General features: G+C 47.9%; 1 protein-coding gene across 5 annotated transcripts; it reads right to left on the reverse strand.

The window, feature by feature from the left end:
* Positions 1 to 860: 860 nt before the first annotated feature.
* Positions 861 to 17,975, reverse strand: SIRT3 (sirtuin 3). Of its 5 annotated transcripts, none has more exons than XM_079929397.1 (7): positions 17,768 to 17,975; positions 13,011 to 13,196; positions 12,696 to 12,928; positions 10,903 to 11,003; positions 5,008 to 5,169; positions 3,619 to 3,828; positions 861 to 3,008 (listed from the first exon to the last, which is right to left on the reverse strand). In XM_079929397.1, the coding sequence occupies exons 1-7, from the start codon at positions 17,848 to 17,850 to the stop codon at positions 2,964 to 2,966; spliced, it is 1,020 nt and encodes a 339-aa protein (XP_079785523.1). In that variant the 5' UTR covers positions 17,851 to 17,975; the 3' UTR covers positions 861 to 2,963. The 5 variants fall into 5 exon arrangements, with proteins under 5 accessions (XP_079785523.1, XP_079785522.1, XP_079785526.1 ...); XM_079929398.1 differs by having other exon boundaries at positions 1,935 to 2,046; XM_079929396.1 differs by having other exon boundaries at positions 861 to 3,828.
* Between the last annotated feature and the right edge of the window lie 22 nt (positions 17,976 to 17,997).

Below are 17,997 nucleotides of genomic sequence, written 5' to 3' on the forward strand. Positions count from 1 at the left end.
GTCCTGGGGGCCAGGACCTGGGGAAGCCACATCCCTCCCTCCAACTCGGAGACCCTTTTCTCTTTACTCCCACACTTCTATTCGTGATTTGCCTTTGGTCCATTTTCTTCTCTTTAGGGCTGCGAGGGTCTTGTCCTATGAACTCTGGGAACTCAGCCTTGCTTTCCGCAAATGAAGCGGTTTCTTTTATGTGTGCCTGAGGGCAGGGCTTAACCGAAGGCAGAAATGTACGTGGGTTTGGGAGGGCGGGGGCTGAGTGAGGCACAGCACATCCACAGCTGGCTGCAGGCCCAGAGCTGGTGTTGGGCAAGCACCACATTTCACAGGGGAAAGAACCTGCTGGAGCTTTATATGCTAATGCCAGAAACACGCAAGGTAGGAGCTGCTGTTTTTGTCCCCACTGAGTGCACGGCTGGCAGCCTCTTGCATTCTCGGTCCTGGCTCAGTGCCCAAGTTCTCTGGTTGTGACAGTTGGGTCTCAATCCTTCCCACTGGTTTCAACCATAAATACATGAAGGAAAATGTCTCTCCTGAAACCATAAGTCTAGATTTCTGTCATGCACCACAGAGCTTCACAGAAACATTATTCTGGAATAAAGAGTTCCAGGCAGGGATGTTTGTGTGTGAATACATGTGCAAGATACCAAGTAAAGGCACGTTAAGCAGAAATAGAATCATGTTTTTCTTACAATTCAGCACTTTTCCCAGGTGCGTATGCGTGTCTTGTTCTTTTTTTTTTTTTTGCTGTACGCAGGCCTCTCGTTGTGGCCTCTCCCGTTGCGGAGCACAGGCTCCGGACGCGCAGGCTCAGCAGCCATGGCTCACGGGCCCAGCCGCTGCGCGGCATGTGGGATCTTCCCGGACCGGGCCACGAACCCGTGTCCCCTGCATCGGCAGGCGGACTCTCGACCACTTTGCCACCAGGGAAGCCCGCGTGTCTTGTTCTTGAAGAGTGAGGCCACCAGGTCTCCTGAGGAGTCTGTCGGTGAGATCTGCTCCAGCCCAGGGGCCCAGTGGGGAAGACAAGATGCCAGGAAGGAGAAAGCACTGGGGGCAGGGTTGGGGCAACCCCAGAAGAGGCCTGTACAGAAGCAGGGAGACCACAGTATGTTCTGCCCAAACAGGAGTGTGACCTGAGCACAGGTCAGGGACCTAGGCGAGGTTTCCAAATGAGTACTGCCTTCTGTCTTAGAGGTTAATTCTAGCAGCATTACTGGAAGAAGGCCTGATGGGGGCGAGGAGAAACAGGGAGACAGGAAGCTGCTGGAATGGTCTGGAACAGATGAGTTTCTGGGGGTTGATGTGAAAGGCATCAGGGTCGAGTGAACAGGATGGGATGACCTTCATGAGGGGTGCTGGGTGCTCTGAAAGTCCCGTGGACTTGAGCTGGAAGAGGGCACTATGCCCATCTCCGAGATGAATCAGGGACAAATGTTCTCAGTCCTCGGGTGGTTTCAGTAGAGGAGAGACACCCACACACCCCCAAGCTCCCCTTTCCACGTTCATCTTCCCTTTCAGGAGACAAAAATGAAGGGATGCCCAGTTTCTCTATTAGTTTACTTCATGCCAGAAATGAAGGACAATCTCTAAAAATAAACCTACTAAAGAGGCCACCGCGCTAGAAAACCCTAGTGCATTACCTGGGACCCAGGCCCACACTTGGGGTGTGACTGGGGCTGCTCGACCCACGTGGACAGATGCTAAACCTGCCCTTCAGATGGGTCCAGTCTGGGGTTCCAGGTTGTCTGAGTCCAAGAGGTTGGCCATCAGAAGAACGCTTGTGGCATTAAGAGCTTCAGCGAAAAGTCAGGCCAGGCAGCTCCTGCACATCTGTGGCTGGGGTGGCCCCGAGTGCACAGACTCATGACCTGGGAAGACACTCCAGGGGCAGCCTCAGGTCGCATGTTCTGGTTCAGCCAAAATTTGTAAGCGTGCCCGAGCTGTTCTTCAGGCAGAGGGCTCGTCAGAAGTGGGCAGTGGCTCCCGTGTAGCCCTTTCTGGCGTGAGGAGCAGCCCTCACTCTCCTAATTTGTCCCAACCATCAAGCTGGAGCACAAAGGAGAGAGGAAACTGGTTATCTGAAAACATACCTGGGCACATCTCAGGGCCTGGAATTGAATTATTTCCTAAAACGGAAGCTTTTCTGTCCGCAAATGCTGCTGTTCAACCAAGTTAAGACGATGCCAGCAGGGCTGGGCAAAACTGGGCGGCTAAATGGAGGGCTTCGCTTAAGTAACCAGTCGAGATGCACTCAAGTACGTTCACTGTTTGGAAAAGTAATCCAACTTAGACTTCAGCTCATCCCTTAGTGTTTATTCTTGGACAGCAACTCTTTTAAAATAAGTAAACCCCTAAAATCGTAACTTTACACGAATTTCTGTGGAACTAGAAAATAGCACAGGTCAAATCCTATAGGACTATAATTCTAAACGTCTATAGAGGCTACTTGACTTTGTCTTGCTGTTATATGGAAGTAGGAAGTCAGCCACCCAAGGCTCCTGTGTAAGCTGCCAGGCGGATCTGACCAAGATCTCTACTCCCCTGTGAGCAAGGCATCTGCTACGGTTCCTCTCGAGGTGTAAAGTGTGAGCATCCGTATTAGCCGGACTCTGCTTCCATTAAGCGACCCAGCAACGTGACTTTAACATTTGATGGTCTTTATTTCCTCCATATAATGAGATGAGAAATGGCACCGTCCTACATCTTATCCCTAAGAGCCAAACTCTGGATTGAAAGGCAGTGATGTCTAATATCATGAAAACAATATAACTGCAAAGTCTTATATCTTTAAAAAGCCTCATATTCTTCTTGCTTTGGTTCAAATTGGTAAGAAATCAGGCTGTAGCCAGAGGCTGGGGGCTTTTGCCAGTGGAGGTGAGAGGAAAGGGCTGACTCATGGCCCTGAGTCCTGAAGCAGCCACAGCCAGAAGGTGAGAGGTTTCCCGAGATGGCAAGAATATAACTTACAGCATTCTAGTGAAGTCCACTTCCAGCAGTGTTAAACCTGGCTGTCATCATAAATAGTCCTCTTTGAGACAACTGGACTTAAAATGCTTAATGCTGCCCCCTGTAGAAAAGAACCCCTCACATCAAGGCTACACGTGCTAACTGATTCTCATGGGAAACTGCATCTTCTGTAACCTCACTTGTTTATAGGAGGTTTGACATCTAGAGATATCAAGGCTCTCTGACTTTCTACGCTCAGCAGATGATACGTCAACTCCTCTCACTCTGATTATCTCCTAAAAGCATCATCCCACACAGGTTCAGAGAACTTCAGAATCACATCTTATCCTGGAGTGCTCCTTCAGTTTAGGGTACAAAGACAGCTGAAGTGTGACGACTGCAGAACGACAGCCCTGTCTGCCTAGACCCTCATCTCCACTCTGCCACTCAGCAGGAACGAAGCATCAGTTTCTTCATCTCTAAACAGAGGTATTAAGAATCACAGCACCCGATTCATAAGCACATAGATGGCGCCAAACAGTGCCTGGTACAGGGTTAACAGCAATATTACCTATTACTGTTACTGTTTTAGCCAAAGAGGGCGCCACTCCAGGTTGACCAGACCCCAGAGTAGAAGAGATGGCCCCTCCCGTGACTCTCAGCAGTCCCTACCTTTCCAGTTTCCCGCTGGATGAGGTCCCGCATCTCCTCCGTCCAGCCCAGAAGCTCCACCAGCCTTTTCACACCGTGAACCACGTCCCCCAGCTGGACCACATCCCTGCCCCGAGGATGCCTAGCCAAGGACCCCACCAAGTCCCGGTTGATGAGCAGTCGGGGCACCGAGCTCCTCACGGCCTCAGACAAGCTGGCGAAAGGTTCCACCTGAAAAATTGCCCAAACGTGAGGAGCACAGTGCCCGCCCTCCCAAGCCCTCGGGACCTTTCTGCCACAGCCCCTGCAGCCTCGGAGGGACAGCACAGACTGACAGTGAGACCTTGGGTATGGAGAAAACCCAGCATCCGTTTCATTTCTTCAGTAGCACTCCCACCGCTGGGTCTCGATGCCCTTGTTCCCCCGCCCCAGCCTGCCTCTCACCCACGCCCCCTTTCTCTTCCGCCATCTCCTGGGGCCTGTGGGTCTCCCTGCTGAAGTTCCTGCACACCACCTTACCTGCCCTCCTCATCCACACTCACCAGTGACATGACAGCTCGTCTGTCTGGTCTCGCTCCCTGAGAGCAAGGGCCCGGCCCCTCACAGAGGGGCCGCCACTGAGCGGGTCCTGACACACACACTGCAAGAGGGCCTGGCACACAGCAGGCAGGTTCACTGAAGAAACACACAGCTCTGGGCCTGACTGGCTGGGGCCCCAGGCACAGGTCTTTCTGGCCCCTCTGCCCCTTGGCGCCTGCGTCCAACCAGGCGCAGCCCGTTTCAGGGCCCCACACGCCCTTCAGAAGCCTCCTGAGCTTCAAATCCGGAGGCACCTCCCAGGCCCCTCAAACACACGTGTGCAGGACTGCACTCAGCATCCCTGATGCAGATTCCCCTCCCCAGCAAAGGCCCTGACCCCCACGAAGAGACAGACACCTCTCTCCTCGGTCCTCAAAGTGACGCCAGGCTCCGAGTCCAGCCGTTCCCTCTCTGCCGTCTCTCATAGCCCCGCAGTCTGACTGCGCTCAGCCTCCTGGACATCTGCTCACTTCAGTCCCTGTCCCCAAGTCTCTCTGGTCCCGAGGATGACCAGCTACATCCCTGGTTTCACTGCCTCTACACAAGGTCGGTCTCTGTGATACGACCTGGGAGACCTGCTCCCGCCTCACGTCTCCCACACCCCTTCCCCTTGCGCACTGTGCCCACCTGCACTCTGGATACCTCCAACGCTGAGCATCCTCCCTGCTCCCCATTCTAGGCCTGGAACACCTCTGCCTCCTCGCATGTTGAATCCACTCATCTTCCAGAGGTGTGGCCCCAGAGCGTCTGTCCCACCAGCCCCACCTCCTCTGCCTCGTCCCGCCAGCCTCCTCCCCACATGTCTGTGCACCGCAAGGCCTGCTGACAAACCTCCAGAGAGGTCCCAAGGATGAGCAGCAGGTCTGCCATGGGGAAGTCAGCCAGATGCAGCAGGAACCTGTGGGGCAGCATCTCCCCAAAGAATACGATGTCGGGCTTCACAACGCCAGTGCAGACCGGGCAGCGTGGGACCGTGTCCACCATCACGTCGGCCTGGGGTGACACAGAGAGAAAGGGGGCCCAAGGAAGCTGTCACAACACACTTTAAACGGAAAAGGCAAAACCAGCTTCTTATTGAGAAACTGCCAAGCGTTCCACAGCCGGGACAGTAGCACAGTGAAGGCCTGTCTGTAATGAACCCAGCTCCAGCAATTGCTGACACTCTGCCGGTTCATATGGCACCCCGAGTTTGGGGAGCTTGCAGTATTTGAAAGCAGATCATGGACACCATACGGCATCCAACGCACTGAACACTACGCTCTGCACCTGGGGTGCTTATCAGAGACATGCAGGTGCTGAGGAAACACAGCTGAACTTGGAACAATACAGGGGTCAGGGGCACCAACCCTCCGCACAAATGAAAATCTATACGGAACTTAGAGTTAGTTAACCCCCTGTACAGATGGTTCCTCTGTATCTGTGGTTCAACCAACCATGGATCAAGTAGCCCTGGAGTACACATTTATTGAAAAAAAATCCACATATGAGTGGACCCACACAGTTCAAACCCGTGTTCAGAGGTCAACTGTACTGATTATGTAGTCCTCAGAAGTACTCTGTAGGCATTTGGCCAACAACAGGCATTATTCAATTTGTCCCTGATTTTAGCTGAAGTGATCCTGACATCATCACCTTAGCCCTGAAGACATTCAGGTCGGCTTCAACTCACTGGCTGGAGTTATGAGTCACAACATTTTCCACAGACTTCCTCCTTGCAGGCCAAGGTGAAGCAGATGTAAGCTATTATTATATCCTGCTACACTTGGATTCATGCTTGGGCTAGACATTAGAGGAGGAAACTAAGGAAAAAGACACCTGGCTTCTAAGATAAACCTTTACAGCTAATGGGATTTGTTTTTGCAGGCAGAACCCAGTAAGGAGCAGCAGAAACAACAGACAAAAGAGATGGGCTGGTCAACGACTTCAGATATTCGCAGATACAGATTAGAAACTATATTATGGGTAAATTTTTAAAAAGACAGGCTTGAAATATCTATTGGAGATAGAAAGCTATACAAAATAATGTCGTGGATTTGAAAAAGAACCAGATAGAACTTCCAGTAATAAAAAGTAGAGTATCGAAAATTAAAGCTCAGTGGAAGGGCTTTATCCTCTATGACAGAACAGAATATTGATAAACTGGAAAGTAGATCAGGAGAACTCAGAATGCAGCACAAAGAGGAGCAGGATGGGTGTAGAAAAGAGCCGCCAAGGGCTGCGGACAGTGTGAACCAGTCTCAGAGGTGTTTCACCCAAGGTCCACACAGAGAGGACACGACATGGTGGGGCAGTCACTGTCTGAAGGGATCATGACTGAAGATTTTTCAGCAAAAATGAAAGATATCAAACCTCAGATTCAGAAAGCTCTACAATTTTTAAGCAGAATAAACAAAAGGAAATCCATACGGAGACAAACCATAGTAAAGTGCAAAACTCCAAAGAGAAAAGTTTTTTAAAATATGCAGAGAATAGATAGCAACAGACTGATTCTAAAGTTGATATGGAAAGCAAAAGACTCAGAATAGCCAACACAATCTGGAAGATGATCGATGAAAGAAAAATATGGTAAGTCAGGCTTCATTAAAATTAAAGACTTCTCCTCTGTGAAAGACAATAAGAGGATGAGACGACAAGTCACAGACGGGGAGAAAATATGCAAAAGACACATCTGATAAAGAACAATAAGAAAATGGGCAACCCAGTTAAAAACTGAGCCCAAGACCTCACCAAAGAAGATATACAGATGGTAAATGAGCATATGAAACAAGTTCAACATCATATGCCACTAGGAAATTGCAAATTAAACAATGATATTCCACTACACACCTATTAAGAACGGCCAGAATCAGAACACTGACAACACCAAGTGCTTATGAGGATGTGGAGCAACAGGAACTCACATTCACTGCCGCTGGGAATGCAAAATGGGGCAGCCCCTTGGGAAGACACAAACTAAACACAGTCTTACCATAGCATTCAGCAATCACGCTCCTTGGTATTTACCCAGAGGAACTTATGTCCACATAAAAACCTGCACATGGATGTTTATAGCAACTTTATTCATAATTGCCAAAGCAATCAAGATGTCCTTTAGTAGGTGAATGGATAAACAAACTGTGTTACATCCAGCAAATGGAATATTAGCCTAAAAAAAAAAAAGTGCTTATCAGGCCATGAAAAGACATGGAGGGACCTTAAATACATAATGCTAAGTGAAAGAAGCCAGTGAGAAAAGGCTGCATATTGTATGATTCCAACTCTATGACATTCCGGAAAGGACAAAACTATGGAGACAACACAAAGATCCGTGATTGCCAACCTAAATGTCCATCAACAGAGGAATGGATAAAGAAGATGTAGTACATATACACAATGGAATATTACTCAGCCATAAAAAAGAACAAAATAATGCCATTTGCAGCAACATGGATGGACCTAGAGATTACCATACTAAGTGAAGGAAGTCAGACAGAGAAAGACATATATATGATATCACTCATATGTGGAATCTAAGTTTTTTTAATGATACAAATGAACTTATTTACAAAACAGAAACAGGCTCACAGATTTCAAAAACAAACTTATGGTTACCAAAGGGGAAACGTGGTAGGGAGGGATAAATTAGGAGCCTGGGATTAACATATACACGCTACTATAGACCAACAAGGACCTACTGTATAACACAGGAAACTCTACTCAATATTCTGTAATAACCTATACGGGAAAAGAATCTGAAAAAGAATGAATATATGTATATGTATAACTGAATCACTTTGCTGTACACCTGAAACTAACACAACACTGTAAATCAACTACACTCCAATAGAATTTTTTTAAAAATCAGTGGTTGCTAGGGGTTGGGGGCAGGAAGGGCATAGGGTTGACTGATCAGTGGATACAGGGCTTTCCTTTGGGGTGATGAAAATATTTCGGAATTAGATAGAGGTGGCGGTTGCACAACACAGTGAATGTACTAAATGCCAACAGACGGCACACCTTCAAATGGCTAATTCTACGCGATGTGAGTCTCACCTCAATAAAAAATGAAAGACGGGGTCCTGTGCCATGTTGGTATTTCAGAATTTCATCTTTATTTAAGATTTTCCACCCTACCTTACTCTACTTTAAAAAACCCATTCTAGGGACTTCCCCAGTGGTCCAGTGGTTAAGAATCCACCTTCCGCAAGGATATACAACGGAGAAAAGACAGCCTCTTCAATAAGCGGTGCTGGGAAAACTGGACAGCTACATGTAAAAGAATGAAATTAGAACACTCCCTAACACCATACACAAAAATAAACTCATGGGGCTTCCCTGGTGGCGCAGTGGTTGAGAATCTGCCTGCCAATGCAGGGGACACGGGTTCGAGCCCTGGTCTGGGAGGATCCCACATGCCGCGGAGCAACTAGGCCCGTGAGCCACAACTACTGAGCCTGCGTGTCTGGAGCCTGTGCTCCACAACAAGAGAGGCCGCTGTAGTGAGAGGCCCACGCACCGCGATGAAGAGTGACCCCCACTTGCCACAACTAGAGAAAGCCTTCACACAGAAACGAAGACCCAACGCAGCAAAAATAAATAATTAATAAACTCCTACCCCAACATCTTAAAAAAAAAAAAAACTATTAAAAAAACCAACTGTATATAAATAAATAAATAAACTCAAAATGGATTAAAGACCTAAATGTAAGACCGGACACTATAATACTCTTAGAGGAAAACATAGGAAGAACACTCTTTGACATAAATCACAGCAAGATCTTTTTTGACCCACCTCCTAGAGTAATGGAAACAAAAACAAAAATAAACAAATGGGACCTAATGAAACTTAAAAGCTTTTGCACAGCAAAGGAAACCATAAACAAGATGAAAAGACAACCCTCAGAATTGAAGAGAATATTTGCAAATGAATCAACGGACAAAGGATTAATCTCCAAAATATACAAAGAGCTCATGCAACTCAATATCAAAAAAACAAACAACCCAATCCAAAAATGGGCGGAAGACCTAACCTAAATATACATTTCTCCAAAGAAGACATACAGATGGCCAAGAGGCACGTGAAAAGATGCTCAACATCACTAATTATGAGAGAAGTGCAAATCAAAACTACAAGGAGGCATCACCTCACACTAGTCAGAATGGCCATCATGAAAAAATCTACAAACAGGGCTTCCCTGGTGGCGCAGTGGTTGAGAGTCCGCCTGCCGATGCAGGGGACACGGGTTCGTGGCCCGGTCCGGGAAGATCCCACATGCCGCGGAGTGGCTGGGCCTGTAAGCCATGGCTGCTGAGCCTGCGTGTCCGGAGCCTGTGCTCCGCAACGGGAGAGGCCACAACAGTGAGAGGCCCGCGTACCGCAAAAAAAAAAAAAAACCATTCTAGGATAAAGATGTGGTGTATATAGATATATACAATGGAGTATTACTCAGCCATTTAAAAGACTGAAATAATGCCATTTGCAGCCACATGGATGGACCTAGAGATTATCATACTAAGCAAAGTAAGTCAGAAAGAGAAAGACAAATATCATAGGATATCACTTATACGTGGAATCTAAAATACCACACAAATGAACATATCTACGAAACAGAAACAGACTCACAGAGAAAGGGAACAGACTTGTGGTTGCCAAGGGGTAGGGAGGTGTGGGAGGGATGGATTGGGAGTGTGGGATTAGCAAATGCAAACTATTATATATAGGATGGATAAACTACAAGGGCCTACAGTATAGCACAGGGAACTATATTCAATATCCTGTGATAAACCATAATGGAAAAGAATGTGAAAAAGAATATATATATGTATAACTGGTCACTCTGCTGTACAGCAGAAATTAAACACAACATTGTGAATCAACTATACTTCAATAAAATTAAAAAAAAAAATTCTATTCCCAAATATTCCCAGAAGTACACAGAGGTGTAAACATGGGTATCATTACTGTATTATTTTTAATAGTAAAAATCACAAACATCATAATATATCCCACAACAGGTGAATTGCTAAATGGAATGCTCTATAGTTACTAAAAACAGTAAGTAGAGCTGTAGTTATTGACACAAAATATCCATGAAATTTTGCTCAGTGACAAAGCATGTTGCACATTAACCTTAATGACCCCATTAATGAAAAGAAATTGTAACTGTGTGTGGGTGTAAGTACCCAGAAGTGTGCATGTATGTTTGTATATACGTATCTTTCTTTTTTTAAGGCCTGGAACATTATACACCAAACTGTTAAAAGTGGGCTACAGGAACTGGATGAAGGCAGATTCATTTTTCCCTATATATTTCTCTATTGCCTTATTTTTTTTTTAATCTGAAAAGATCCTATGGCCCAATAAGTTTATATTTACAGGTACTGGGAGTTAGGACTTGCACATTTTTAAAAAACTGACGTACAGCTGGTTTACGATATTGTGTTAGTTTCAGGTGTACAGCAGAGGGATTCGGTTATACATGTGTCTATATATGTATGTATACATATTCTTTTTTTATTCTTTTCCCTTATAGGTTATTAAAGCTATTGAATGTATAGTTCCCTATGCTATACCGTAAATCCTTGTTGTTTGTACTGCCTTAATTTTTTACAAGTACATATTAAAAATATTTTCCTAGTATTACCGTTCTGTTGTCCTTCCGACATGATGCTTAGGCAACACCGCTTCTCCAGCTTACTCCCAGTGAGAAAGGCAGAAGGGAGAGAACTGTCAGTGTGACAACTCACCCAAAAGTCCTCCCCTGGGAAGGGTCTTCGGCAGACGGTGCAGGTGGCAGAGGCAAAGGATCCATGAGCTTCAACGAGCTTTGAGGCAGGGATGCCAGACGCTGAAATTCAAACCAAAGCTAAGTGCTGCTGCCCCCAGCTTGGGCGGAAGCCCCTTAGTGTAACCTCTGGGCTGAGCAGGCCCTCCAGGAGTCACTGCCCTTGGTGGAAGCCCGACAGCCCCGCCTCTGTCACCTACAAACGACACCCACTGATCAGAATAACCTCAGGGGTGAGGCTCCAACATGGAGCCGAACCACAGTTAAAACAAAGCCTGTGAAAACACAGTAGAAAAAACATTTAAGTCCAGATAAAAGTACACCCAATACTAAGAAAAACATTTTCTATGCTACAGACACCTAGTAAAAGTGAGAAAATATTATAAATACATTTCCAAAAACCTGTAGAAAAACAGACAAAAGGTAACTTATCATGAAGTTTTTGTTATCACCGTCAGCTCTGGAAGACTGTAGGTACACAGACCTGGTCCTAGCTGCAATGGTTTCCCACTGTCCTCACTGTACATACGCCGAAGCTCACAGCCACACACTCCCGCCTTCCCACAAGGCCTGCCCTGCTGCAACTCCAGGAGAGAGACTGTCCCCATGGGGTATTCACGGCTGCCTATGTGGTTCCAAGCTGTAGAGTCCTTCTAGCAAAGAAACATTTTCCTGGAGTCGAGATAACTCCATTTTTCGAATCACAACACACCCACAGCCTGGCTGAGCTGCCGCTGGCTTGCTGAGAGTTGCCTGTCAGCACCTGTCAGCGTCACTGCACGTAAGAGGAGGCCCCGGCAACTGCTTCTCTAGGGTGCACGGCCAGGGGTCTGTATGACAGTATGACCCATGAATCACTGGTTGTGGCCGCCACCTAGGCAGTCAAGAAATCACCACACACTGAGTCTGATGAACTTAAGGAATTATGAGTGATTTCTCTGTGTGACAATATCATGGTTGTGTTTTAAAAGTCTTTATCTTCTAAAGATATCCATTGCTAGATTTATGTATTAAATTTATGATGAGAGGGATCTGCTTCAAAATAGTTGGGGGTGAGAGAGAGGTGGGGTAGGACACAGATTAAACAGGACTAGCCATGATGAGGTGATGAGGACATGAGGATTCATTACATTCTTCTCTTCATTTTTGTGTGCTCAGAAAATCCCATAATGAAAACTTTAAAAAAGAAATCATTAGGGGACTTCGCTTGTGGTCCAGTGGTTAAGAATCCGCCTTCCAATGCAGAGGACATGGGTTTGATCCCCGGTTGGGGACCGAATATCCCACATGCCGCGGGGCAACTAAGCCCACGTGCCACGACTAGAGAGCCTGTGTACCGCAACTACTGAGGCCACGTGCTCTGGAGCCCGTGCGCCACTAGAGAGAAGCCCACGCACCGCAACAAAGATCCTGTGTGCCGCAACTAAGACCTGATGCAGCCAAATAAATAAATAAATAAATATTTTAAAATATATACATATAAAAAGAAAAGAAATCAACGGATCAGAAGCTCCCAATGTCAACTTTAGTTCTATCCCAAACTCACAGCCCAGAAAATGGGTCCACCAATGAGGTCCCAACAGTGATACTTAAACACACAGAGGACATTTTTTTGGGGGACAAAGGCAAAACTTTTTGGCTCAAAATCAGTCACAAGGATGGGGAATAAGCACTGGGCCTCAGCCCTACCCAGAAACAGGCACCTGAGCCTTCCCTGCAGGAGTGAGAAGATGTGAGACAGGACGGAGGTCTCACCTCTCTCAAGCCCATCGATGTTCTGTGTGTAGAGCCGCAGAAGCAGCCCCTTGTCATGGAGCAGTCGCAGGAAGTAGTGAGTGGCATTAGGCCTATAGTTCCCAGGGTACAGCTCCTTGGCAAAAGTGAAAAACGGCTTGGGATCGCGAAAGAAAAATGAGAGCTCAAAAATGGCCTCGGGGTAGGGGATCTTGTACTGCTGGAGGTTGCTGTAGTATCCGGTCCCTGGAGATCTGCAGAGAGAAGCAAGAGGCTCTGAGCCCTTCAGGAGAGAGCCCCAGGCAGCCAGGGAGGTGCATGGGGACTGCACGGCACCTGAAGTCTGGGACGCCGCTGGGTGTGCTGATGCCGGCCCCCACCATGACCACCACCCTCTGGCAGGCTCTGGTTTTAATCAGCTCAGCAATGTCCTGCAGGAGAAACTTCTGACTGTGGCCTCCGCTTCCAGAGACACTTGAGGCACCGGCAGAAAAAGATATGGGCCTTCCTCCACCTGCAACACTGACAGGAAAAGGAGAGCAGTCACGTAACCGATGATAATCCAGTTCATGCTAGCAAGAATGAGCCATGTCTCCCCTCCCCAACCCCACCACAGAGAATGGCCGCACACTTCCCTCCTGCCCCCCAAACGACCACCTTTCTCACCATGGATAAAATACAAACTCAGAAATCAAGACGTATTTCAGGTTAATAGCAACTGTGCAAATAAGGAAAGTATCATTTCACCATTCCTGTTATCAAAGGCTGGTGCTGAAGGCTAAGCTCGAGCCAAGGGCGCCCCTTTGCGGGGTCTCCGGGGATGCTCTGCAGAGCCACACACCCTAACATACCTGGGACGCGGCAAACACTCAGTGACATTTAAAGAAAGTTAAACATCTCAGACTTTACACCAAATATTACCAGGATGATAAGTGGGTTCGAGAGACCATTCCAAAAACAAACATTCATATCCTAACAGTGAGCGATTCAAACTGCTGCAGAAACTGCAACGTCCACAACTACTCAGGAGGCTGCTCATGTTACATGGCAGCCAAACAAGTCACAGAACCCAGGCAAGGCAGTGGGCAGACTGGACCTCGGGGTCTCCCCGCAAAACTCCAGAGACCAGGAGCTGAGACGCTCTCAACAAGTTTAACGGTCAGGGGTGAGGGGCTCTTCCACACACAAAAAGAGCAAGACACACAATAAACAAGTCACAGGCTTCGGAGAGGCATCAGGACTCAGTAAGTGACTCCAAACCCAGGAAAGCACCCGGAAGAAGACGAGGGCAACACAGACAGCACAGAGCCTGGAGCGACACCTGAAAAACGTTCCACTGAAGCAAGTCTGCAGCCACTGGGGGCGCGCAGGCTAGAGACGAGTGCGGGCCTGAAGGCCTTCTGGGTTTACTGATCTGCTCTCGGGGCCCTCATCTGGCAGCTGCCTGAGCTGCACAACTTCATCACCGCCTGGCATCACTCTGGCAGCTCACCCAGAGTTCAAGACGGCCAGCCCCACCACACAGGGCACCTTCCTCACACCCCAAGGGCTGGCAGCTACCACACCCATCCTCCAGGAGAAGGGCCTGATGACCCGCCTCCAGGACATCGCCCTCCACCCTGACAGGAAAAGAGATTAAACCAACTGAAACGACAGCCCTCCCCAAATGATTGATAAATCTAAAGTGAATACAGACATAAAAACAGGAAACAGAGTATTTATTTTACTCATTTGTGATACAAGCAAGAAATAGGCACGCTAAAAGCACATCTTTACATACAGGTCAGGACAACCCAGAGCTTATCTTCCAGGAGTGCGACCCTAACTCACTCCCTTGTTTGCTCTGTCTTTGGTTTTTCTCTTGTTCCTGAAAAATCTGCACAGACCCACCTGCTTACACACGGCTGGTGAGGTTTGCCCAGACGCCCTCTGCCAGCCAGAGCACCCTAACATCTTAGCACAACACACCCCGCCCCAGTGATGGCTTCAACCCCGCTACTCCCTCTCACAGACCCCTCCTCTCCTGGTTCTCGTATACACCCTAAACCCAGCTCCTTTGCCTGAAAAGACCTTTTTCCACCTCAGCGTGTCCAAAGTCTCCCAGAGTCAAGGCCACCTCCTTCATGAAGCCACTGATGAACCCAGTGAGAAGTCACTTCGCCCTCCTCTGAAAGGTGACAGTGCTGGCTCCCCCTCCTCCCTTTAGGGTGCCTGTCACCCCTTCCCTTCCTGCACTCTCACACTCCACTCTGGGGTAAATGACAGTGCAACTCAGGGGCTTGCTGGCCACTCAGTCCATTTGTGATGCCTCTCCTGACACACAAAGCATCATCTTGGTTTTCCAAAGAACAGACCTCAGAAAGGTGTGTGATGAGAAAGAGGAACGTGGCAAGGGAAGGCAGGGCCGAGGGCACCAAAAGGAGAGGCACAGCCCTAGCTCACTGCCTGTCTCACCAAGTCGCTCAAGCACCCTGAGCCTCAGCTGCCGAAGCTAAAAGCAAGGGAGCCAGAGACGATTCCTACAGTCTTTTGAAAAAAATCCATAGCTGTAAACCTCCCAGCAGAAAGTACAGGAAATAGATGCAGCAGGGAAAACAATGCTTCCCCACTCCTCCCCAGGCTCTTGCAGAGAGGCCCCTAGATTCTGAAGAAAGTTCTGCTGCATCAAAGACTTGCATAAAATCACCTGTGAAGGCAGCTCTTCTGAGTGCAAAAGTCAATGAAATCTCCAAAGAGGGTTTTCCGATGAAAACCAGTCAGATGGTTAGGAAGGAAAGAGAAGGTTCTGGTTCCAACCACAGCTATTAAATGCCCCCCTGCACACAGCATCAACAACATCTATTCACCTAAGGTCCTCACCCAAACATTTACTGAGCTCCTCCTAAATGCAAATTATTATGAGAAATGCAAAAGGAATGAGAGGGAAGTTGTGATACTGTGATTTATAATAAATATATATTTTGGTCTCTGTCCCAGAACTCTCTGAATTTCCTAAGAGCAACGGGAGCATCTTTCGTTACAATATTTGGCCTTTTGGCCTCAGTTCCTAAAATCACTTCAGAGCCGTGAAGGTGAAATGGGTGTCTTGTTATTCATAACAAGCCTCTCACAACTACACTGAGTTTATGTTAATGAGGTGACCATTGGAAATCCCCTAAGGATGGGGATATAGTTGCCAGGGGGACCGACCACAATTAGAGGGTTGGAGCCTCCATGAAAACCCAAAAGGAGGGGGTTCAGAGAGCTGCCAGGTTGGTGAACCAGAAAGCTTCCACGTGCCAGGTCCTAAACTCCACAGGGACAGAAGCTCCTGTATTGAGAACCCTTCCAAACCTCGCCCTATATACATATCTCTCCATCTGGCTGTTCATTCATATCCTTTAATATCCCTTATAATAAACCCGCGATCTAGTAAGTAAACTGGTTTCCTGAATTCTGTGAGCCGCTCTAGCAAGTGAATCCAACCAGAGGAGGGGGTCGTGGGAACCTCCGATTTGCAGTCAGTTCGTCAGAAGGACAGGTGAACCTGGATTGGCGGCTGAAGTGGTGTCAGTCTTGTGGGACTGAGCCCTTAACCTATGGAAGCTGGTGCTATCTCCAGGCTGACAGAGTCAGAATTCAGTTAAATTTGACACCCCGTCGGTGTCTGTGGAAAAGCGGAGAGTTGCTTGCTGGTGTTGAAAAAATACCCATGTTGTAGAAGTCATTACCAATGTTGAGTGCCTACTTGCATGCAAGGTATTACTCAGGGTACTTGATGTGTATTTCTCATCTACATCAGTAAAACGTCTGTCGCTGAAAAACACTCGGCAGAATTTTGCCGAATGTCTAGAACATACTGAATGACTTAAAGTATATGCTACATGGAATGAGAGTTACTGGGAGTAGGGGTGCTCTGAGGGGTAAGCATGGGTGCTGCCTGGGAAACGGCAACAAAGGACAATTTCTTATAAGAGCCCTAAAAAGGCACAACTTCCAACTTGCAGACAGCCTGTGCAAACGGACTGCTCCTCGCGGGCACCCTCCAGCCTTCTGCTTGATGGTGGGAGCAGCGGGTGAGGAGAGTGGGAGCAGGGTTTACTGAATGATGGCGGTCTCCTGATCAGCACCTGGTGGCCCGGGTCACTGTTTAGCCATGCCCCACCCACACAACTGCCTGCAGATTCTGAAACTGGAATAAGCTCCATGGAGGCAACAGTTCGTCTGACCCCGGCTCCATCCTAGCATCTAGAACAGTCTGGTAGATAATGAGTCCAATTAAAAGTTTCTTGGATGAAAGAAAGACTCCTCCTTGGTATTTCTTTATGAAACTCTTCGATATTTTTGGTAGTTGTGTAAGAAGGCATTAAATGAACGTACCATTATTTACGTAAACACTTGCCCATTAGTGGGCATTTAAGTTAGTTTCCTAACAACTCTGATTAGCAACTACGGGCCTTAAGATTTTTCCACTTGTAGGTTCAGTTCCTAGACAAGAACTCAAAATGTGCAATTATTGTGTATGAACCTGTGAAGGGGTATGAACATACGCTGGTGGGAGTATTAACTGCACCACCTTTATGTGGGGCAATAAAATGTAGACGCAGGAGTTCCACTACTAGAAATTTATCCAAAAAGTGAGGTACAAACGAGGTTATTCAACACAGCATTATCTGTAATAACTAAAGATTAGAACCCATTTCAACAAGAGACTCGTTAAAGTATGAAACATCCATATAATGGAATTCTACAGATTAGTATAAAAGGCTCAGAAAACATTTGTTTAGAATGGAAGTAACTCCAAGACATGTTAAGTAAAAAAGGACAGGTACAGAATAGAACCTAACTAAAAAGGGGGCGGGATGTCAAGAATAAACAAGTAATGTTGCTTATACACGCCCAAAATACCCCGGGAAGAAACGAGAAACCAATGCCATGGGTGTCTCCGGAACACCCTTCAGGGCCGCGTGAGCAGGGACTTGCCATTTTCAGGTCCTCCAATCGTCCCGCCGACCACGCAGGGGGAAGCCTGACTCCCCCGCTCCCCTGAGCGGGTCAGTCTCCGCCCTGGGCCCCGCCCGCCACCCCCGCCGCCGCCGTCACCCGGAACAAACCAAGGCCGGCGGGTCCAGGGCCGCGCACCTCCCAGGCCCCAAAGCCTGAGGGCGGGAACAACTGAACAAGCCCACAGCGCCATGTTCCTCCAGAGCCCGCAGCGTCAGGCGCCCAAGGGTCACGTGCGCGCTCCGCCCCCGAGCACGCCCCACCCCCGAAAGTCCCTCCCCTGCAAGGCCTTATCACACCCTCGCGCTCTCTTTCCCCACCTCCAGCGCGCCCCGCCCCT

This window comes from Stenella coeruleoalba, assembly GCF_951394435.1.
Source record: "Stenella coeruleoalba genome assembly, chromosome: 8".
NCBI lineage: Eukaryota > Metazoa > Chordata > Mammalia > Artiodactyla > Delphinidae > Stenella > Stenella coeruleoalba.

Coding starts and splice junctions, on each gene's coding strand:
- SIRT3 (XM_079929396.1), bottom strand. CDS start 17,850: ATGGCGCTGTGGGCTTGTTCAGTTGTTCCCGCCCTCAGGCTTTGGGGC. Junction 13,197..17,767: donor CCCTGGACCCGCCGGCCTTG/GTTTGTTCCGGG, acceptor TTTTCCTGTCAG/TGTTGCAGGTGGAGGAAGGC. Junction 5,170..10,902: donor TCCCAGGGGAGGACTTTTGG/GTGAGTTGTCAC, acceptor GTGTCACCCCAG/GCCGACGTGATGGTGGACAC.